Source organism: Tachypleus tridentatus, chromosome 13, assembly GCF_004210375.1.
Source record: "Tachypleus tridentatus isolate NWPU-2018 chromosome 13, ASM421037v1, whole genome shotgun sequence".
In the NCBI taxonomy this organism is placed as follows: Eukaryota; Metazoa; Arthropoda; class Merostomata; order Xiphosura; family Limulidae; genus Tachypleus; species Tachypleus tridentatus.
Genome location: NC_134837.1, coordinates 79816155 through 79839382, shown reverse-complemented (window position 1 = coordinate 79839382; position 23228 = coordinate 79816155). Strand labels below are relative to the sequence as shown.

At 31.9% G+C, this 23228-nt stretch overlaps 1 protein-coding gene across 5 annotated transcripts in view; it reads right to left on the bottom strand.

The window, feature by feature from the left end:
* Positions 1-11497: 11497 nt before the first annotated feature.
* Positions 11498-23228, bottom strand: part of LOC143240423 (ubiquitin carboxyl-terminal hydrolase 9X-like) — a 147666-nt gene continuing 135935 nt past the window's right edge. For 4 of the 5 annotated variants that reach the window (XM_076482835.1, XM_076482838.1, XM_076482836.1 and 1 more), the window contains exons 50-54: positions 22725-22785; positions 21150-21318; positions 20153-20355; positions 16131-16277; positions 11498-12881 (exon numbers count right to left, since the gene is read on the bottom strand). In XM_076482835.1, coding sequence (XP_076338950.1) covers positions 12462-12881; positions 16131-16277; positions 20153-20355; positions 21150-21318; positions 22725-22785 — 1000 coding nt within the window. In that variant the 3' untranslated portion in view covers positions 11498-12461. The remainder of the gene's footprint in view (positions 12882-16130; positions 16278-20152; positions 20356-21149; positions 21319-22724; positions 22786-23228) is intronic. The other variant, XM_076482839.1, reaches the window with a different exon arrangement.

Sequence of the window (23228 nt, the reverse complement as noted above, 5' to 3'; positions counted from 1 at the left end):
AGTGTGCACTGTTTGCAAAATTAATAACGATTGAAATTCTATAAATTTGGTCATTATGGTTTGTTCTTTTCTTTTTCTTTTTAGTCTGTTGTAGTGGCTATTCAGGTGAGCTAAAATAGTTACGAGTCTAATGTGTTTAGTTTAACCTGTGCTTAGTGCTTATTTCTACTTATATAAGTTATCGAATGGTAAGTCGGAAGCGCTGCGATCGAGTTAAAATGTTGTTTGAATTAAGCACAAAGCTACACGTTGAGCTATCTGTGCTCTGCCCACCACGAGTATCGAAATCCGGTTTTTAATGTTAACTCCGCAGACATACCGTTGAGCCACTGGGGGCAATTTAATGTTTTCTTATAGCAAAGCCACATCGGGCTATCTACGGAGCCAACCGAGGGGAATCGAACCCCTGATTTTAGCGTTGTAAATCCGGAGACACACCGCTGTTCTAGCGGGGGTGAGTTAATATGATAACTTTGGTTTGTTTTGTTTTGAATTTCGCGCAAAGCTACACGAGGGCTATCTGCGCCGTGGGGGTGTTATAATGTTACGGTCAATCCCACTATTCGTTGGTAAAAGAGTAGCCCAAGAGTTGTGGTGGATGGTGATGACTAGCTGCATTCCCTTTAGTCTTACACTGCTAAATGGCTAGGGCAGATAGCCCTCGTGTAGCTTTGCGCGAAATTCAAAACAAACAAACACTTCACTTGACGAGAATGCTAGTTAGCTCTATTCTTGTTTGGCCTGACACGGTTTACAAGTTTACTTTTCATAGAGGCAGATATATATCCAATGCCCTCGTAGAAATGCTAACGTCCGCAATTAGTTCTCTAAAGTTGAACAGTTTGAAAGCTTTTAACGTTCCCAGTCAAATATCTGTAGTTTTCCGATTAATAAGTGTTGGTCTCCATTTTTCTATAAGCACACTGTTTCTGAAAAAATAACCATTTGAAAAGTTCTCCAGTTCGTTTTTTGGGAGAGCATATTTAAACAGTGGAGAGATCTGAGTATTTTTTCTCGCTCGGCGATCAGTTTACTTCTAGTAAACGAAGCTTTACCAGATGAACCAGATTTTCACGTTCATCATTGCCATTCACCAAGTAATTGTCAGTAGGACAATCATTCACAAGGTTCATGTCGGGCCCAAAAAATACCTGAGACAAATCTATAATGTGATTCTCTGAACACGTGTCTATCATTTCCTTTTGGCTTAATTTCTTAGCCAGAGCTCGAGTCACGAGGGAAACATTTTTAAATTAATCTCAACAACAACATCCTTAGATGACACAGTGATCTGTTCGCTGCCCATTTTGAGTTCAACAACGATTTCTCTCCCCAGCCCAGCCAAATCGTTTTCCAACAATAATTATAATAGACCCATAAATGGTAGAGTAGATCTTATTTCAGCCACAACTGGTCTCTAACTAGATCTGACGCTAAATAAATGTTATGAAGAGGAACATTAACAAAAGCACCCTCAATACCCTGACCAATAACAGACTCACCAGTGACAAAACTCGGATCTAAAGGTAATACACCTTCTAACAACAATGATTGAGTTGCCCCAGTATCACGTAAAATGCGTATGTGTATAGGATTATCAGTGTCATTTATCAAAGACACAGAACCAACAGACACAAAAGGTCTAAACACCTTTCTGACTACATCAGCCTTTTTATCAGTGCCCGAATCAATAACTTCGGGTGATCTGGTGAGACTAAGTTCATATGTGGACACGAACGCACTGGGTGTTGCTTCCTTTCTTTTTTTCTTTTTAAAGCACTAGCAATCAGACATAACATGGCCAGGTTTTTACAAAAACGGCAGACAGACAGATCTTGATGACTTTTATGAAGTTTTATCCTGACTGTCAGAAGATTTCAAACTATAGAAACTTAATTTTTTGAATAATCCTGAGCTTTATTGGATTCAACAGATACAGAATTTTTGCTGATATGGCAGGAAGTTTTTTCTACGAAAAGTGGTTTTATATGTGACAGTACAATGATAGAAAAGACAAGTTGCTTCTTGTAGTGTTTCAACTTTCTTTTCATCCAAGTAAGTTTTGAGGTCGTCGCTAGCACAGCGTTTAAATTTCTCAATTAGATACAATTGTCTTAATTTGTCGAAATTGTTACAAATATGCATAGAATTACACCATTGGCCGAATTCCATATAAGTTTGACTATCTTATTTGCGATAACCTCAAATCTTTTTATGATAACCCTCCGGTACTGACACGCATGGTTTGAGAATAGCTGCTTTAACCTCATCAAAATCCATACAGTCTTCTGGAGACAGAGCTGCATAAGCTCCTTGTGCTTTGCCAGTTAAAACACTTTGTAATAATAATGACAATTTTTCTGTGGGCCATTCCATGGTTTGGGCAACGTTCTCAGAATGTTGGAAATATTTATCATCTTCGTTTTCAGTGAATGGTGGTAGTTTAATGTATTGATTGAGTTCAAAGTTGTCCATTTGCCTTGGTCTAATTTCCATTTCTTACAACCTCATTTCTTTTTTGACTTCAATAAAGGCTTGTTCGGCCTCTAAACGTTTACTTTTTCCTTTTACTTCGATACGGGATTGCTTTTCCTCAGCTTCAAGCTCAATTTGTTTGAGTTTATCACTCAACTTTGATTGGCCAGAGGAGACACTGGAGTATTCCACTAATGGTTTCTGAGACAACAAATCGTCATTGATTAGTATTTCATTAAAACGCTTTATTGGTTCGTCTTTTCTCATTGATTTTTTTAACCCCTAATTCCAAGATTTTGGCAATTTCGAGCAGTTCAATTTTGTTATATTTTTCGAGTTGTTCGAGGAAGGTTATTCAATAAAACCTTGATAATTAGACATGATCAAATCTTTCTGGCACTAAGAAATATAATTAAGATTTGAATTTAGAACAAATTTTGTCTCTGATTCAGATCTTGGATGAGAGCCTCTAGTTTATCATGCTACGTATTATAATTTTTTTGGAATGTGTGTTTGTTATAGCAAATCCACATCGAGTTATTTGCTGAGCCCGCCGATGGGAATCGAATCCCTGATTTTAGCGTTGTAAATCCGTAGACTTACTGTTTTACCAGCGAGGGACTATTTGGAATGAGTATATGATTTATTTTAATTTAGAAGTTAATTGAATTTCAATGTGTATGAAGTTTATAATATTTGCCAACAAGACTAATGCGTACAATTTTCTTTCTTAACACAAATATATTTTAATATACAAATAATAATACAATGGATAATAATGGTTATTACAAATAATTATTTATATAGAAAATTTTTACAGATTTACAAATAATATTCAATCTTCTCTTTGGTCTAGAACTGAATAGTTTATCAACAGTCCAGGTCCACGAGGCGCAATTTTTTAATTTTTATGTTGATACACAGATACACTTCACTTGACAGGAATGCTAAATCTGTTCTTGTTTGGGCTAACGTAGTTTACAAATTTACTTTTCACATGAGAAGATAAATATCTAACGTCCTCGTGAAAGTACCAACGTCCGAAGTTAATTCTCTAAATTTGAACGCTTCGTAATATTCGAAATCTATAAACGTTTTGCGATTAATAAGCGTTTGTTACAATTATATCATGATAGATTCCGAGGCTTATGGTATACTGACTCTAGCGACCAAACAATATTCTCTTATTTTCTCTCGGGATCTTGCGAGAGCTTGCTTTTATATATTCATCAGGCGAGATTCTCGAAAATTTGAAGATACGCAAGTGTTTTCGTTAAACATTTATTTTTGATTTCTACTCTCGAAAATTTTCTACAAATGTAGAGAGCAGGCGGAACTTGCGCAAAATATATTCGACAATATACATTACATGCATCGAAGTGAAACAAATGCAAATATTAAAATAAATGTATAACAATAAAGAAGTTACATTAATATTGTGTTGGGCATGTTGTTCTTTATTGTTAAAGATTTCGGCCTTGCTGTACAGATTAAAATATAAGCCTAAATATAATATAAATAAGCACGCTGAATCGGGCTTATCTAAAGATAAAGTAAAACTAACAATTTGACATACATACAGTCGTGGTCTTCTTCTTTACTTTGTTCTTTTCTAGCGTTACTGATGACAGGACAGAATATCGTATTTAAATATTTTAATGTCCACCAGATAAAGCCCGGCATGGCCAGATGGTTAGGGCACTCGACTCCTAATCTGAGAGTCGCGAGTTCAAATCCCCATTGCACCAAACACGCTCGTCCTTTCAGTCGTGAGGGCCTGAAAATGCAATGGTCACTTTCACTATTCGTTAATAAAAGAGTAGCCCAAGAGGTGATGAGTAGCTGCCTTCCCTCTAATCTTACACTGCTAAATTAGGGACGGCTAGCGCAGATAGCCCTTGCGTAGCTTTGCGCGAAATTCAGAAACAAACAAACCTTAGATTACGTATGTGAACGACCATTTCAGATAAAATATAGTCCACGGAAAAAGTTTTCGAACTCTTGCTATCTTGTACAAATATCTGTTCAGTTTTACGAAATGGGCTTACTTCACAACGTGGAGAAGATTCAAACACAGGATCAAGCTCCCTTAGGACAGCAAATAACGACATTCGTATACCTAGCTTACAAGGAAGTGCTAGCTACATGCAAAAATCCACGAAAATGTGGGGAAAAAACAAACAAAAACTAAATATATTTAATATGTTTTATAGAAGGTAAAAATATAATGATATTAATATCATCACATTAGGTTTTCATATTCGTTCTAACTCAACTGCATGGGGAATATGCAATAATAGATTACTAGGCCTTTAAGGAAAACATATTTTAAAAATTGTCATGATAGAGTCGATGACCAGAATTGGACGGTATACACCGATATGCATACCAGTAAGAAAATAAATAAATAGAAACGAAAATATGACATACTTGCGAAGAATGGTTATACCGCAGCGAAACGCCCTACTCACAACTTTTGTTTCGTACAAAGATACGTTTTGCTTTAGTGCTTTACCGCTACTGCAATTATAAGCGCAAGTTTTACCTCATGCCAATCGTTAAGCAACCCACCATCACAGTCTTCCAGACTGCCTTTAAGCACCACATAGAATCAATACACTAAAACATTCATATGAAAGCTCCTTTTACAGATTGACAAATGGCAGAAGTTCATTCTTCAATAACGTGTACTATGTTGGTTTCAGCTAATATTTATAGAAAGCGTTAATTAAGAAGTCTTTTCAATTTAGCTTTGCCTGAATACACTTAATAACTTAATTTTCTCATTAATTTAATCGACAAACTTTAATTATATTACGAAGTTTATTATTATAGCTAGTTATATACTTGAATTATTTGGTAAATGTTGTCACTTACCAGAATGTTCACAATCTTGAGAGCCAATCAAGATGGATATTTTAATTCACACTTGACCTTCACCAGATTACTTCCGTATTAATAAGCCTCATTTTACCTTCCCTTCACTGCTTGTTCGTTTAGAAACCGAGACTTCTATTTGATATCCTTATGGCCTGCCTTGATATCGGTAATAAATAAAATTGTCTTGACATTATTTTGCTTTCTTAGTGTTTTAAGTTGTTGAATTGTTGGTGGCAATAAACCTGTAGATTTATGTTATCTCTTGGCGTTTTTCTTGTTACTATCATCAATACATTCTTAATATGTGCAGAAATACCTCCCTGGAGATCACTCAATCAACTTGTTGTGGCAGAAAATGACTGAGCATTTGTTCTGTATGAGTTACTTTCTTTTTTTCTTTTACTGTTTAAAATGTACAAAAAGGAAAATAAAAGGTAAACATTAAAAACCTTTAATTTCCTTTATAATCACGACTACATAGCAGCGAAGTTAGTAAATATTGTAATATTTTGTTTCAATTTAATGCGTGTGTATTGTTAAATGTGTATTACGAAAGTCTCGCTGTTATCTAAATTTGTAGAAGATTTTCAAGAGTAAGAATCAACATTATATGTTATACGCAAGCACCAGCGTATCTTCGAATATTGTTGCGTCAAGTGGATTTCCTCGAACTTCGTCTAAATCGACGCGCCAAGAGAGAGTTTTAGAATGGTGTTGGTCTGATACAGTCAGTATACAATACATTTCGGAAGTTATAATTGTGATAAACACTTATTAATCGGAAAACTATAGATATTTGGCCAGAAACGTTTATAAATTTTGAGCATTACAACCATTTAACTTCGGTGGATTAAATTCTAGCGTTAGCATCTTTACGAGGACATTAAATATCTTCGTTGATAAAAAAAAAAAAAATCAGCTTGTAAGTAGCCAGAAACCAACCAAGAACATACAGCTAGCTTAAGCAAAGCGTAATAATATCAACTAAGAATTAATTCGCTTATCGTAAGCCTAGACCGTTGATAAAACATTTAGTTCTAGACCAGATAAAAGACTGAATATTGTTTGCGACTTTGTAAAATTTTTGTATACAAATAATTATTTGTAATAACTTTTAATATCAACTGTATTGTTGTTTCTATATTAAAATATATTTGTGTTAAGAAAACAAATGTGTGTATCAATCTTGTTCGCAAATATCATAAATTTAACATTTGATTAACTTTTAGATTCTAATTAAAATCTCCGACTATTTGGAATCTTAATACGTAAAGTAGGTAATATAATAAGTCGGAGATTCGTTTCAAATAAATTATAATATGTAACACAAGTAATAAAAATTTCCCTCACTCTTAGCAATAAAATTATATTTCACAAAGGTATATTTTCAAGCTACCATCAAAATTAGTTAAGTTAAATTGGAGACCCGTCAAAGATATATTTAAATAGTTAATAACTGTGGCTTCTCTGCTCGTTTCATCTTTTTGTCTCATACGCAATCAAACCTTTTGTAAGCATGGGTAATATACTTATGAACTTTATCCCTCTAAAGTAAGGATATTATAACAGGATACGTGTTATTAATATCATATCTGTATAAAGTGTCACAATATTGCGATTGGTTTATGTGTCGTAATAATTCATCGTATTTCTATGTGTTGTAATATTATAAATAATAACGTTTCTGTGCGCTGTCATATTGTTGTAATAGTTTACTTAATATTGTGTTTCTATGCGTTGTAATATTATAAATAACGTTTCTGTACGCTGTCATATTGTAATATTTTACTGAATATTGTGTTTCTATGTACTGTAATAATATAAATAATGTTTCTGTAGGCTGTCATATTGTTGTAATCACGTCTCCTTAGAGACATACTGTTTTTCCGCCGTTTCTTCTTTCCTTCAAACACTTTCAGTCGGCCGCCATTATTTCATTTCTGAGGAGATTGACTTGAATCTTGGTAGGGTTATATCTTACTCCAATACGACCGAACAATTAATTTTGTTTTCCATTTAGGTCTTAAGGATTTTAAGGGGTCAAAAGTGAAACAGCTCAAAAGTGTATATTTGAGCTCCTTTGCGGTCATATTTTAAGCAATGAAGAAGAAAATTGTCACTAATATGACTTTTCATGGGCCCAACACATCGACGTAAAAAAACAAAACACGTCCCTGAGCATCATAACATTAAAATATGGGGTTCAAGTTCTTCTACAGACAAAGCACAATCAGGCTTTGCTCTGAAATAAACAATCAAAACTTTTATAAAAGTATATTTGTCCATTTTGAGTTTTAGGGAAGGTGGGTTGGAGCTCACAAAACAGCATAATTTGGGGTTTGGGCCAATAACTCGGCCATATATTGTCCAATTCACATGGGATATTGTAAAAATATGTTTTTATACAGGTCCCACATACTGACAAACAAATGTGGTGGGCCTTCCCATTTTCATTAACTATAGAGAGCCAACATACCACAGAAAGCATACTTTTAGGTTTTTTTTTTAATATAATTACTCAGTCGCATTTCTGCCAATTTACATGAGATTTGGTACAAATATACTTTTATACAAGTCAGGTCCCATACATGTACATGAAAAATGTTGGATATACCAATTTTAGAAGATAAAAATATTAGATATACCCATAATTTTAGGAGGTTTGGTCAATTATTTAGCCCCTTTTCAACTTATTTAGGACTTTTTGTCTTTTGCTCAATTTTTCAGCGAGGAAATTGCAGTTTAGCGTTTTCATGAACTATTCATGTGTATACAGAGTCGAATTAAGACTTAGTGGTGCCATAAGTAATAACAACAACAACTCACTATTCCTTCTGTTCTACTGGTCTTATAAACCATAATTGCTTATTTTCTTAATTATTTGGATGGATTGCGGGGCCTTAATCCGGTATGCATGTATGCCAACCAACTTTAATGGGATTTGGTACAAACGTACCTCATTGCGGGTCTTAAGAAGTGATAGTTTTCTTTTTTTTTTTTTGTGCATGTCAAAACAACCCATGTTAGGATTGCGTGGCGGAGTTAAGTCACATTCGTCTGCCAATGTTTTAATATTGTTTATTAACATCTCCGTACGTTGTTGTTACATAATAATACTGCATTTCTTTGCATTGTATTATTGTAATTAATATCATGGTTATATGCGCTGTATTATCATGATTAATAACGTTTCTGTACGTTGTCGTATTATTGTAATTTATTCCTTACTTCTATACTCCATATTCTATGTTAAATACATTGTTTCTGTATGATATTACATAGCTGTACTAGTTTTTATCATTCTTGTGTTACACAAAATGGATCATGTGTACTATGTCCACCGTGGAGAATGAATCATGTAATTCACAATGGTAAGTTCAAAAACGTATCACTAACTCACAAGTGGACTTGCACTTTTTTGTTCGATTCTACAGTCCTGAAACTAATTTCCGTGTAACATAGCCGTGGCTAGTGTTTCTTTTCCATTCATTGTATTAACCAGACACGTAACTGTTTCTGTATAACATAGCCGTGACTAGTGTTTCTTTTCCATTCATTGTATTAACCAGACACGTAACTGTTTCTGTATAACATAGCCGTGACTAGTGTTTCTTTTCCATTCATTGTATTAACCAGACACGTAACTGTTTCTGTATAACATAGTCGTGACTAGTGTTTCTTTTCCATTTGTTACACTATCAGGAGATTTGTACTAGGTTTCTATAGTTCATACATTAATTGTATGCTATATCGTACTAACATGACTGCAGGTTCTTCACCATTCCTTCTTTAACACCATGTTCCTTTACGAAGTTGGTTTAATGTACCACAACCATGCAAGTTATTATTTATAAAGTAACCAATACCATATGTTTCTGTATGATAAACGTATTCTACCGTGACTAACATTTTGAAAAATGCATCAGTTAGTATCGATTTCCAATACTTGATGATTTGTGCTAATTATTTTGAATGCTTACTGGAGCAAGTGGCAGCTTGTTCAAGAAGTACGCACAAAAATAAATTAACAGCTAATACAGACGTAGTAAAATCTTCATACTGAAAAATTACATAACCACACAGGTTGATATAATTTTCCCCCTTAACGATCACAATTGTCGATATACAACATTCCACCCATTTATTCACCTATTTTTTCTTTTAAAACTCCCCCCTCCCCTAGAATAACGAGCTAAAAATCTTTGTAAATAGTGATTTCCGCCATACTGCATATTTTTACACAACCTGAAGAGACCTAACATTTGTAGCGTGAAGACCCATACCGCAGGATTGTGATATTTCAAAGGTAAATTAAAACCATTTCAACTGGCTATATGACCACACAAGTTTAGACTGCTTTAGTTAGCAGCCGATAACTTCTCTTTAATAACAGCTAACATATTCCAAGTAGCTGAAAAATCATCTTTCTATACACATAAAGTTGATCATGAAGTAACGTAAACTAACACGAGATTAAAGTTTATACTTACGCATAAATTAAAATCAAATCATTAGCACTAAGTCTCGACCATACGACACAGAAGAAATCTCTTACAATATACATGTCACTATCAGTATTTATATGCGAATAGATTGTCCAATACGATTTTCCGTAATGTTTTATACTATAATTTCAAGGCTTTAATAATCGAATTCGCTTATCACACACACACAAGGGCTTTTTCAATTCCAATCTAAAATTGGCATTGGTGTTTGGTAAATATTTGTCATTAATTATACAATAAAAAAGTGACATCCAATTAATTAAAAACTAGGATGAATAAACAAAATTCACAGATTGGCGAATTTTGCCTTCTCGAAAGATTCTGATTTTGTACAATGATTTTAAACCAGTGTAAACTAAACAGTTTCAAAGAAAGTAATAAGAGCAACTTTTAAACTATGTTTAACACACTCCTTTAAAAACCAATTTCTCCAACAAAATATACATATATATATAGATTATTAATCTACACCATAAGATCAGGTAATACATATGATAACACATTGCTTGAGAACGTAACCATGTCATAAGCAACACATATAAATCTTTAATGTGCTGTGGAGTCTTTCATAGATATACCAGTATTCCATGCTTTCCAGGTATAAAATTACATTTGTATTTTAAATTATATATTTGATCATAAGTATATTAAGTAGTTGTTTTGTAGAAGTTAGAACTGACTGGTTCAGTACACCAAGCATTTTTACTGTAAAACTGAAACTGATGGGTTCACTGCATTTGGCAGTTTTTATAGAAAAACTGAAACTGTATAGTCCAGCACACTAAATAGTTGTTACTGATAAAATGGAACCGATTACCTTATTGCATTAAGTGGTTGTTTTGTAGAAATTAAAACTAACTTGGTTAACACACTAGGTAGTTGGTAGTATAAAAATTGAAATTGAATGGTTCAGCACACTAAGTTTTATAGAGAAACTGAAACTGACTGGATTAGTACATTAAATGGTTATGGAGAAACTAATTGTTTTCTGTTAAAAAGAAAAACAGTGAACTGTCTTAACATATTTAATATACACGTATATGAAGTGGGCTCTGAATAACTTTTCTCTTAACATTTTAACGTAAGACTAGGGCAAGTAAAAATTGTTTTCATCAATGTACATTAATATTCAATTGCTTTAGGGTGTTCTATACAAATAGCTTATTATTAAGTTCTTAAATTAATACAAGTATCAGTAAACAGGAAAATTAAAACAAAAAAACTGTAGTTGCTGTCCAGAAAAATACTGGATTTTTTTTTTTCCACTTTCAAAAAATAAACTGTTGCCATGAGTTTTATAGTGTTTGATTACATGGAACCATTTAAAATTCTGCAAATTTTCCTTATTCTTGGAAAGTTTCAAAATTTTTTCAAACCATGAATGTCATCCAGTAACTCTTCAAGGCTCTTACAAAAAAAAAACTTTTATAAAACAGCCCACAAATACATATAAAATAATTTCTAACTGTAGCAAAACTAGGTGAATGATTGAAATGAAAGTAGGGAATTAGTTTTAAAGTAAAAAAAAAGAAGAAATTAAATTACAAGCAAGATTACAAAGTATTACTACCCGTACTAAAATATTCATGTTACAGTGTCTGTAAACTATATAAATACAAATATCTGTTTAAGCAAAATGAAGAACAAAAACTTGTTTATTACACTCAGGTATTTTTAGCTTCAGGTTACAAGACAATACCCATTTTTAGAAAATACACTACTCTATAGTTAAAATGTGGTGAATAACATTGGAGGCATGATTAGGGCAGCATTCTCTGCCACCAAACTGTAACAGTCTATACAGGATCAAAGCACACATGCATAACATGTACATCTTATTACAGCAGTGGTTGAAGTACATACAATTTTCCTTAGATTACCAAAACAAATCAATATAAATTATGTGCTCATCTGCTTTACAACCTATTTACTTTACCGTGCCCTGTCAATTTCGTCAATAAGTGCTTAGCAAGTAGACGTTTAGTTGTTGGGTGTCTGAAAACAAACAAAATGTACATGGCTACAGACGTTACTGTATAATACATGAGACAATCACACTTTAGTAATAACTACTAACTTATCACTTCATACTCCATTTTGAAATCAGAAAAGATGGTTATGGAACAATTTAAGTCACAGTTGAGTTTAATTAGAAGTTAGTGTCTCTTGGAGAAATACTTTTTTTTTCTTTTTTTTTTACATTCCATATAAGCTGCCAGCTAAAGCTAAGAAAACAGTTAAATTACAAAGCTAATTTGAATATCTTGTCAGGTGAGCTGATATCGCTGAATCTTCACGGGTCCACATAGTTCAAGTACTGTAAAGGGGAATTTAAAGAGCCCTTGTCTTGCTTTAAAAATAAATTAGATAAACAAAGCTACCAGCCATTCAATCTCAGAAACTGTAACAGCTTTGTCACCCACAAAAATAACACTGATTTTTAATCTTGCTTTGATGACAAGGCTAGAAATCAGTCAAAACATTTACTTTCCACGCTTAGTTGTTATGCTAAGTCCAGAACACTGCCATAAATGTTTTATTTCCACTCACTCCTATAATTCTTACTTGCGTGACAGAAAACTAACTGGTGGTCAGAAAAAGTTAATCAACTCTGTCCTGTTTCTGTTCAGTTCCTTCCTGTGAAGATGACTGCTGCTGGTGGGTGTTAGGGGGCTGCAAAGTCACATTTACTGAAGTTGTGGTTCTTACTGGTGGTCCAGCTGGAGTTGTATTTGTGTTAACCCCCTGGTTACAAATACTAGATGTGGTGACCACTCCCGAAGTTGTCCCAGGGGAATGATAAGGAGGACATGTCGTCTGCTGTTGACTCCCACTTGAGGGACCAATTAACAAGTTACCCATACGATTAGGTGCAACGGAGTTCACTGAATACGAATTAACACTGGGAGGGGGTGCAGGAGGTGGGGGACTAGGGTGTTGCATCCCCCCCTGCCATATTGGAACTTTCTCCTCAGGAGGAGGACTCTCACCTTCTTCAGATAGTTCCTGTTCTTCCTGCTCCTGAAAGCAAACCATAGTTTTTTATTTGCAACACTGTAAATATGGTATATACATTTACAATAAACAATCTACACAAAACAAACCAAACATTATAATTAAATCCAGCTAAAATCCAAGACGAAAAAACATAAAAAAAAAAACAAAACAGTTTTTCCTATATAGTAAAAACAATGATAATTTTGAAAAATACTAATTTCCAAGATTCCTTTTTATATCAGTATTGTTACAGTTCTTATAGAATACTTAAATTAGATGTTTTGTTTATGTTAATGTTGCTTTAATTTTTTAACAAATTTTTATGTGCATCAGAAAAAGAAAGAAATATATATTTGGTTTATAGAAATTTAACTCCAATGGATAATTTAAAAAATGTTACATTTTTTAAATGACCAATATAACAATCTAAAATAATCTTTTGACATTTTACATTATAATTCAGTTTATTAACAGCCTTAACCAGAAGAGATAAGTATTATACAAATATTACTTGAAATGAATATTTTTAATGACTTATTACACTAATCAGTCTATTAAAAACACCCTTTAATTACGAGAAAAAATTACAGTCAAATAATCTTTTTAAAACCTATTTGTAATGAAAATTCAAAGGAAAGTACACCATATAAACAAAACAATAACATAAGAACCTATGTAAATTTACCACATTCAGAATGAGAACACATTTTATCACAATCTTTACTAAAGTTTATAGTAATACCAGCATATAGTACATCACAAATGATGGGACAAGTGCTACCAAAGCCCACCTTATATCTTAATATTTTGTAGCCAACTGAAATAAATAAATTTTGTAAAATAAAATTTGACCAATAAAGAGGCAAAGAAAAAAAAAACAAACTGCAGTCAAAGCAATCAATTCCTTTGTGAACCAATCAAAATGGATAAATGCATTTTGGCTGTTATGACTCTTATCACACTCAATGCTATTTTAGAAGAATACAATTCTCCATACTAATATAAACTTTGGTTTACAACTTCTCAATTTCCATACTGCTAACAGTAGCAAATTCATAACTGTATGACATCCAAAAATCATTTTCAGATGGCAACAGAAATGCACATAAAATGTCACAAAAAAGTAGTTTAATCGCCAATATCAGTTCAAGCGAGTCTGATTTTGAATACATTTTCTTTATAAATTATTTTTATTGATTGTACATCCTCATGAGAACATACTAATCTTTTTCTTTGGTAGAATAATTTTTTTTTCCTCTCTCTTTTCTTTCTTTATTCTTTTTTTAACAGATATCTTCTGAAACCATAACTGGGTCACCAATAACAACGTTAAATATCCACAGTCATTTCCATTTGATACAACAGTTATAATTTAGACAGTTTATACTTAGCTATTTTTAAAAGCAATAGTCTATTGCAGGTTTGTTCATGTAACATTGTGTAGCTCAACGGTTAGGAATTGGTGATTTATATTATCGCATTATGTTACTAGAACCTTCTGAATTTTTCTTGTTTCAAGTATTATTGCATCACAATAACTTGTAGTGTTTGTGGAACTTCCTAGGCCTTTGTTCAGCTATAAATATGCATAAAAAATGTAGTGAGAAAGATCAGGACTGTGCAATGGTCAGCTTAGCCATAAAGAGTGTATGGTGACAATAAATGATGTGAAATTGTTGCAGACTGTATTGTAGCAAAGGAGCAGGAAAAACAGTTTGTCAAATTGTGTTTTAAAGTAACTGAACCAGCCATGTAGACTTGTTTGAAAAAAAAGAAAAAGAGAGAGTTATTAAAAACTGGATACAACTGTGATAACTAACAGTGTAACAAACATTTGTATACATGTTTGATTTGTTTTAATATATTATTTTAAAAGAAGCAAACTGTGTGTTGTTTATTGTTGAAATTTATCATAAAGAATCAGGCCCATACATATAAACCTGATAACAATCAAAACTGAGGTGTGATGGGATATGAACAAAACATTAAGATACATAGAAGAGAAAAAAAAATGATCAGATAAAGTTACTTAAGATAAACCAAAAAAGAAAAGTTAGGTTAAAAAGCAGTAATATTTGAATTTTTTATAACCAAATAAGCAGTTTGCATATACAGACAATTAGTGCTAACATCATGTTTGTGCATTCCTTTAATGTGGTGATTTATCTACTTGTCACAGGTAACAAGTTGAAAGCTAATGCTGAAGCAAAAAGCCTATCTTGTGATAAAATTTACCAGCTGGTGTGAGGTTAAAAAAGATACTAAAAAGTAATACCTATTTCCACATGATTAAATTGTGAGGGTTTGTATTTATAACATGAAGATTTAGAGCATATTTAGTAGGACAGATAACACTTCATGATTCCATTAGTAAATGTATTAACCCATAATCCAGTGAGTGTATTTTGGAACTTATACTTGATCTTAGCTTTCCAGACTCGTATCATGCAAGCTTTCATTCTTACTAAAACATTTATGGTGATTTTACACACAAAAAACAAACTAATCATGAATAAAAATCCACAGATTTGTACTATTCTTGTAAAAATGTATTTTTTCCCAAATAACTCTAAAATACAGCTAAAGAAAAAATAGAAAGATGTTAGAAAATATATTTCATACAAATTTTAATTATTGTGGTTCTTTTTCTTTATTTAGCATTAGAGTAATGAACTTTTAATATAATCACTAGTTTTCGTAATAATACAACTTTAATATGGCATACCCAAAAAACTCCAACAGGGCTTCTGGAAGATGTCAACCAATTACAATATAAACGTATACAAACTTCATAGGTAGTTCCGATACCAAGTGTGCAGCAAGAGGCTACACGACCACACCTCCATCGTAATTTTTAATATCTGGTACACAATAATCAAATCTATTCATTTACCTTTTACCAAACCTATACATAGCCATAACTTTCAAAACCAGGAGTAACTAGTTCACCAGTTAAAAAGGCTTTGAGCATTCTTAAGGTGCCATGAGGTTTGAATATTCCCTAACTTTCAAAAGGTTCACATTCAGAGTCAGCAAACTTCAGCAACCTCACCATGAATTTCTCACAGATCATTCCCAGTAGCTTTTTACTATCGTACTGTTTGTCAGGTTCAGGCAGTTTTAGCCAACTTGAATGATATTCAGATGTCATATAACCAAGTTATCAATATCACTTTATGTTCACATGCACAGTAGATCACACAAAACACTAGTTTACTATCAACTGTCATTTCTGAAAATAAAAATTTATTGAATTATTAACACTTTACCTACCTCTTCTGGGCAGAGCTCATAAGCTTTTGCTAAGGTCACACGTGCACTGTGTGATCTCTCCAAGAAATACCCATTGGAAGTCTCATTAGACTGAGCAGGTGGTGACCAGCTGCTATAACCATACTGGGTATTAGCTGGGTAAGGTCGCTGCGAAAACACATCGTGTATTAGTTGCGAAAAGCAAAACACTGGCTCTGTATTATGGGTTTTATCAATGCTGCATATAGCACATGTACAGTATTGAAAAGAAGGAAAATAGTAGAGAAAAAAAAAAGCCTTAAACTTGTAGTTACTAAATATGAAAGAAACTGGCTGCCATACATATTAAAAAATCAATTCAATTATTCAATGGCCATGTTAGCTTTCCTGTCAATGCATTACAAAACACAAAACATTTGTTTCCCATATTTCAAGAACTGTGCTCAAATAATATTTAACTAACATTTGTTTGCAAGTGACTGGTTTGTTTGTTGTTAAACACAAAACTACAAAATGAGCTGATTGTGCCATGTCTACCATGGGTATCAAAACCTCAAAATGAATGGAATCTTGCTAGTTTGCTGAGATGAATGCTTTTTATCATGCAAATATAAAAACACAAATGTTACTTCACAACTTCTTGGCTTGGACCTGATAAAGAAAGTTGCACTGAACCATATACTGGTCAGTTCCTACGCTTTATCACGTGTCCTGTGATGGGTTATTTGCAAATTTTTAGACTGTAAAAAGTAGATACGTGTTTGATATTCAGTAATTTCATTGCAATTCAACCTTAAGGGTATCAAATATATTGTTCACTGATGTCAAGAAATGCCAGCTTAGTGTTTTGAGCTATCTGCCTACAAGTGTGAAACATATATGCATTATTCACTAGTGCTATAAACATGGATCTGGAAAAGATCTTACTTAAAACTGATATAAAGCAACTTATGTAGTTCACCAGAAAAAAAAATCAGCTAATTAAAATATAAGCTTAGCTTTGATTTGTATCTCCTAGAATTACCAATTTTTTGTAAAAACTCTGCTGGTGTTTTCTAATCAATTTTGATAAATATTACTTTAGTAAATAGCTTACAATAAATTATCAACTTTAATCACACAAGTGACACAACTGGTTTTCATTGAAATATATTGCATTTCTTAATACTTCACTTTATTTTTGAGTAAACAAGTAAATAGTGAGTGGTGAGTTGTAGAACATGTTTCATGATTGACGTAAAACAAAATTCTTAGAACTAAATTACACAATGAATAATATTGTATCACCTTATATTTCTCATTTTCGGTCATATTTAATAAATAAATCAATAGTAGTTAAAAAATAATAAAGAGCAGAAGTCCAGTTTAACACTTAGTGTATCATAAAATATCTTCTTTACTATTATGCACATTAAAGAGCATTAACACAATGTATCTCAAGTCAAATTATGCATAATTAAATGTATGTGGTGGTGAGCATTTTATTTGCTCTTTCTACAGTGACCCCTACTTAGTCAGGAATGGGTTAAAGTGCATCTCATCATTGCATCATTTTCCCATTTTAACAAATTTTATCTCCACCCAATAGATTTATTTTGCACACTTGACGCAAAGTTCAAGCTACCAGTGACCACTAAATTACGTGAGAACTATGTGCTGAATAGTTCTTTGGACAGAAAAATTTTCAATATTTCAAAACTCATCTGCATTAAACCTACTTTTTAAAAAAACAATAAAGTATATTTCAAAAGTGTGTAAACAAAATGCTATTTATAATATTATATAATAATTTATAATATTATAATATAAATTATAATATAATTTAAAATAACTGTAAGCAATTTCACATCTAGGCTGTCAATGTCTAGTGGTCAGTGCTTTGGACCTCTAACTGAAAGGCTGAAATCTAAATTTCACCCAAACATACTCTTTTGGGTCTTAAGCAACATACTCTATTCACCTGAAAAATGGCTAAAAGTGTGGTATGCCAGCATATCCACACATTTTATACTTTATATTTTAATGTAGAATGTTTTCAAAGTTTTTTTGTTTATTATAGATACGTGCAGCTTTTGTATATAACACACAATCACGTGTACTAAGTTCAAGCTGCCATTGTCCTTTTGTCATTCTATTAAGATTGGACCTGCTTTTCCATGAGCAACATGGTTGTAGTACTACATGAAGTGCAAGAATGTAGGCAGCAATGTCCTTCAATGGTATTTCATGTTTATAACCTCTCCATGTTTGCCACAAGAAGTATACACCCCCACCCTCTCCTGTTTATCCTTTTAAGAAAATTCCCTACAAATTAATGAAGTTACCAGAGATAAAAATAATTAAGATTATGAAAATATTCTTAAAAATGACTGGATAATTAATATTAATTTGATTACACACTTCATATTTTATTATTATTATATTCTTAACAACTCGGTGGGCCCTGAGCAACTGTTCCTTTTGCCCATTGGATAAAATGGTCCTACATGTTTGAACAATAGTTTTCAGGCTTGTTGATAGAGTCAGTTGCTGTGGGTTGATATAACATTACCAATTAAATAATTTAATGTGAGATTTGGACAATCAAGAATATCACCTTGATACAGCATGTCATTTCTGTGGGACTAGAGCCAGCCTAATAATCCACTAAAGGCAACAGTCTGGCATCCAATGCAAATACACAAATACACACCATATCTGTGATATTTATAAAGATTTTTCTTGCTATGCACAATTTTTGTGAAACTTATTTTATAACACAGATGCAGTAGTAAAGTATTTCAAGGTTACTTCTTAGTCTATTTTATCAAATCTCTTGTTATATACCTAACCTATCTAATTTACCAGTTTACCTAAAAATGCCACACTAACTAATAGGTACCAAGTAACCTGTGATGGACTGGCATTCCATCCAGAGTGATTGTGAAATTATTCTTCTCTACTTGTACCACAGGAAAACAGAATTAAACAATGACATTATGTGCCTTTGAGGCACATGAATGATTTAACTTTAACTTAACACACCTAAGGAATAGCATGTATAAAGAAATGTAAAGTTATCATATCCATCATTATGCCATAGTAAAATAGCATTAAAAATTTAGTTTTGTTTTGTAATATTGCCATTATAATTGGAAAAAAAATGTGCTAGCATCAGACTATTCACAGGGGTGATATCCTGCACAGGAACTGTTTATAATGCAAATAAAAAAAAAAAAAGACAATTGTTACATCGTATCACTAAGCTATCAAAAATAATTTCATAACTTTAGCTGGCACAAAAATTGTTTACTAGACAAATCAAACAAAATTATGGTTGTTAATTATTATCAAACTATTAATATTTCAGCTTGTTTTATCCACATATTCTGTTTTTTAATGGAAATTACTTTTTGCACAACATTAAAATGTCCTACAGCCAAAAACCTGCAAGTTTTATTTTCAAGTAAAATAACTAATTCTCACTTTTTTAAAATTTAGAACACATTTTTTGTTTCTTTTTTGAAGTTTAATACTGAATTGATGGATATCTTTTCTCAACAGAAAGATATTCCTTACTTATACTGTATCTATATAAATAAAATAGTACTGTCTGGTTGTATGTCCACATAACTACTTTGTAGGGTGTGGGTGAATCTTCACCCAAACTGGTATGAAGGTTCATTATAACCATGAAGGGGTATATACAAATTTTTAAGTTTTACATTTTGTACTTTTTATGGGCATTTTTGCATTTTTTTACCACTACTTTTTCCCTGTTAATAGATCTTTACCAAATTTGGCATGAAGGTATGATGATTCCAAGTGAAAATACATGCAAATTTGCAGTTCAAATTTTGTTTTACACTTTTTTTTACACACAATTACATATAAAGGAAACAACTAAGATAACCTTTCACAAACTTACATAACTTTCTTCCATGGTATGGGTACTCCAGCTAGTTACTTAATATTTTACATATAGTTAATAAATACTTATAAGATACTTCAACATTTGTAACAGTACTTTTAATTTTTATGAATGAAAAACAAAAATCATTTACTCGTTCCAGTTCATCATTCAGCCAGTCTACAGCACTCGTCCATTTTCTTTTTATATCACCATTACTATGAAGCATATGAGCAGCTGCTGGACATGAGGTAAACAAGGTCACCATGCACTTAATGCATTGGTACGCCCTCTTCTGGTAGTGATTCTTACTACGTTGAATCGTGTCAAATAAGCCATCTCGATCATCAGGAATACCTATTTCAGAATTTATAGCAGATTTAACTTTCTTTTTTATTACATCTCTGCTCATTTCTCATTATTTTAAACAACTTAATATTAAAGGTTGCTTACAAGCTTAAAAAAAATTACATAATTTCACAAGTAATGTTATGAAGATTTAAATGATTTAAACTTAATAAGACTTATAAAAAAAACATGCTAGAAACACCAGCATTTTTAAATATTCGACTATCTGAAAGCATTCTAATTTCCAAGTGTTTTGATTTGTTTTTAATGATTCTTTGTACTGACTCTTTTATCATAGTTCACATACAAGTTTGTCAGTTTGATAATAACCTAAATAATCTTAATAGTTTACCATCTAATGAAAGGTAAAAGGAAGATATTTAAAACACTCTTGACCAAGGAAGAGAAAACAAACAGATAATATGTTCAAAAGCATGTAATTACATGAGGCAATCCAGTTATTTGGTTAAAAGTATTCAGCTGCATTTAAATAAGGGTTTTTAAGCTTGCCTTTAAAAACATTTTGTAGTTGATACATTTAAAAAATTGTTCAAATCAAACTTCAAAAATATACAGCACATTAAATTATCACTATGATTTTCGTAAAGAATAAACATAAAGCTCAAAGTCTTTATAAAGTAAAAGTAAAACAAATTTCATAATTTGGTTATAGGCCTACATAATATTCAGTGGTTATTTTGAATAAAACTGTAAACTGAATACATTAGATATCAGAAAAAAGTTGTTCATAAGGTTACTCTTGAACATATATTAATGAATATAAACACAAAAACTGAGAAAACCTTTTAGAGCATTGTGAATTCGATGGTTTTGCCACGAGTCTTCTAACAATAAAATATGAAGCAGCAAGTCCAAGTACGGTCGTAGTTCATATGTATAAGAGTAAGCTATTTGCCAAAGAAGTTCACTCAGTACCACCGAAGAGAAGTGAGGATTCTCCCAGGAACAGAACTGAAAGGGTTAAAGTTACATAAGTAATAATAACAGGAAGAAGAAATAAACAAGGTTGTAAAAATTGTTAATAAAACAATTGAAATTGGCCAAAAAAAGAAAATTTACAAAAACTGAAATTATGGAATAGAAATCACTTTGCAAAAAAATTCATACAAAAATTCAAATGTGAACATGCAATATGTATTTTCAAAGGTATTTGTTTGTTACCATTCTTTGTTCAGAGCAATATCTAGCAAGTTTTAGGGATGAGTTTGCCCCTGTAATGAGAAGTCATAAAAGCAAATATGAATATGTAGTTAGTAGAACTAAATCTCATTTACTTAAGAATACCTTGAGGTGAAAGATTTAATGAGACATTAATGTACACGTGGCAACATATGCCTGCCTCAGCTGGCTGTATCTCACTGTACCTATAGTGTGCATAATGTATCATTACATAATACTTTCAGTTCATTATGATGTTGTAGTGATCTGGTTTAGTTCATTATTTTTAGTGTTAAAAATTATGCATTAGATGTTGTATGGTCAGATAAGTTCATTATTTGTAGTATTAATCCTCAAAATTACATTATCATATTTAACTTCTGTAGTATCATAAACAAGTTTACTTAGTATTTAAAAATAAAACAAGTTACATCTTTATTATTCTTGAACCTACGCATTGTTTTTTAACATCATGAATTATGTTATGGAATATATGTATGGTGAAATCAGTACCCCATAAGTACATAGTTACTTTACATATAGTGACTACAAGTAAAATTTATTGATAGTAAAACTCCACAAAAGATGTATCATCCCAATTCATACTTCAAGAAAGGTAAACTTTGTGTACCTGAAATTCCTGCTTTAATCAAAATAAGATATATATATACACACAATTAGATTATTGATAAGAATACTGGTACTAATGGAAATAGAAGTATAAGGTGTAGATTAAACTATTTATCAACACAAAATAAAATATATGACAACATAGTCATTCACTAACTTTTATTTGTGAATTTCTGCAGGATTGGTGACCTTATCTGAATTTTAAACTTACATTTTGGTAAGCATGTATGATCTTATGCACTAAATAAGCAATTTGTGTAATAAGAAATTTTGGTCTATAAAATGTTTTTCAAGTGAAAAATAGTCAATATATAAGACATGTATAGGCAATTTACTTCACTTTTAACAATGTGCAATTTTTTGGAACTACACTAAATTTCTGAGAAATAAACATTAACTTTAGTGAATTTATTTATAAGTGTTTTAATCAACTGAGTTTTTGAAATTTGTCTTAAAATTCCAAGCCCTATTTGAAATATACTAGCATTTTTGTGTAGAATTAGTTTGTAATTTGCTGGTTTTCTAAGGGCAATGTTGTTCTCAGATAGAATTCTGAAAACAAAACTAACCTTTACTAGCTTTGCTGTGTCTTCGGATGCACTCGAGTCCTCAATCACTTTCTTCACATAACTGAAATCAAATTATTATTAGAACTCAAATAACAAATCACATATAGACTTATTTACTTGAGCATATCATACCTGGCAACAACAAATATTGCTCAATATCATGTGCAAACCTCTGTTACTGTCACTTATCCCTCATAATGTGAACACATCTTGTAACTATTTTTACATGATTAAACCAATGTAAACTTTACAGTTAAGTAAGTGATATCATAAGCTATTCAAATATGTTTGAAAATAGTATTATAACATTTTTAAAAAGTACTGTACTAATTTTACACTGATTAGTAGAGAAAATATATTAAACATATTTTTAACGTTAGTTAAAACAATAGATGTTGAATAAAAAAAAGTGGCCAACTCCATTTTAGGGTAAACTACAGATTACAAAGTAACATTAATTGTAGTTCAAAATATTATTTTTTCTCATCTTCACCATGAATTTCA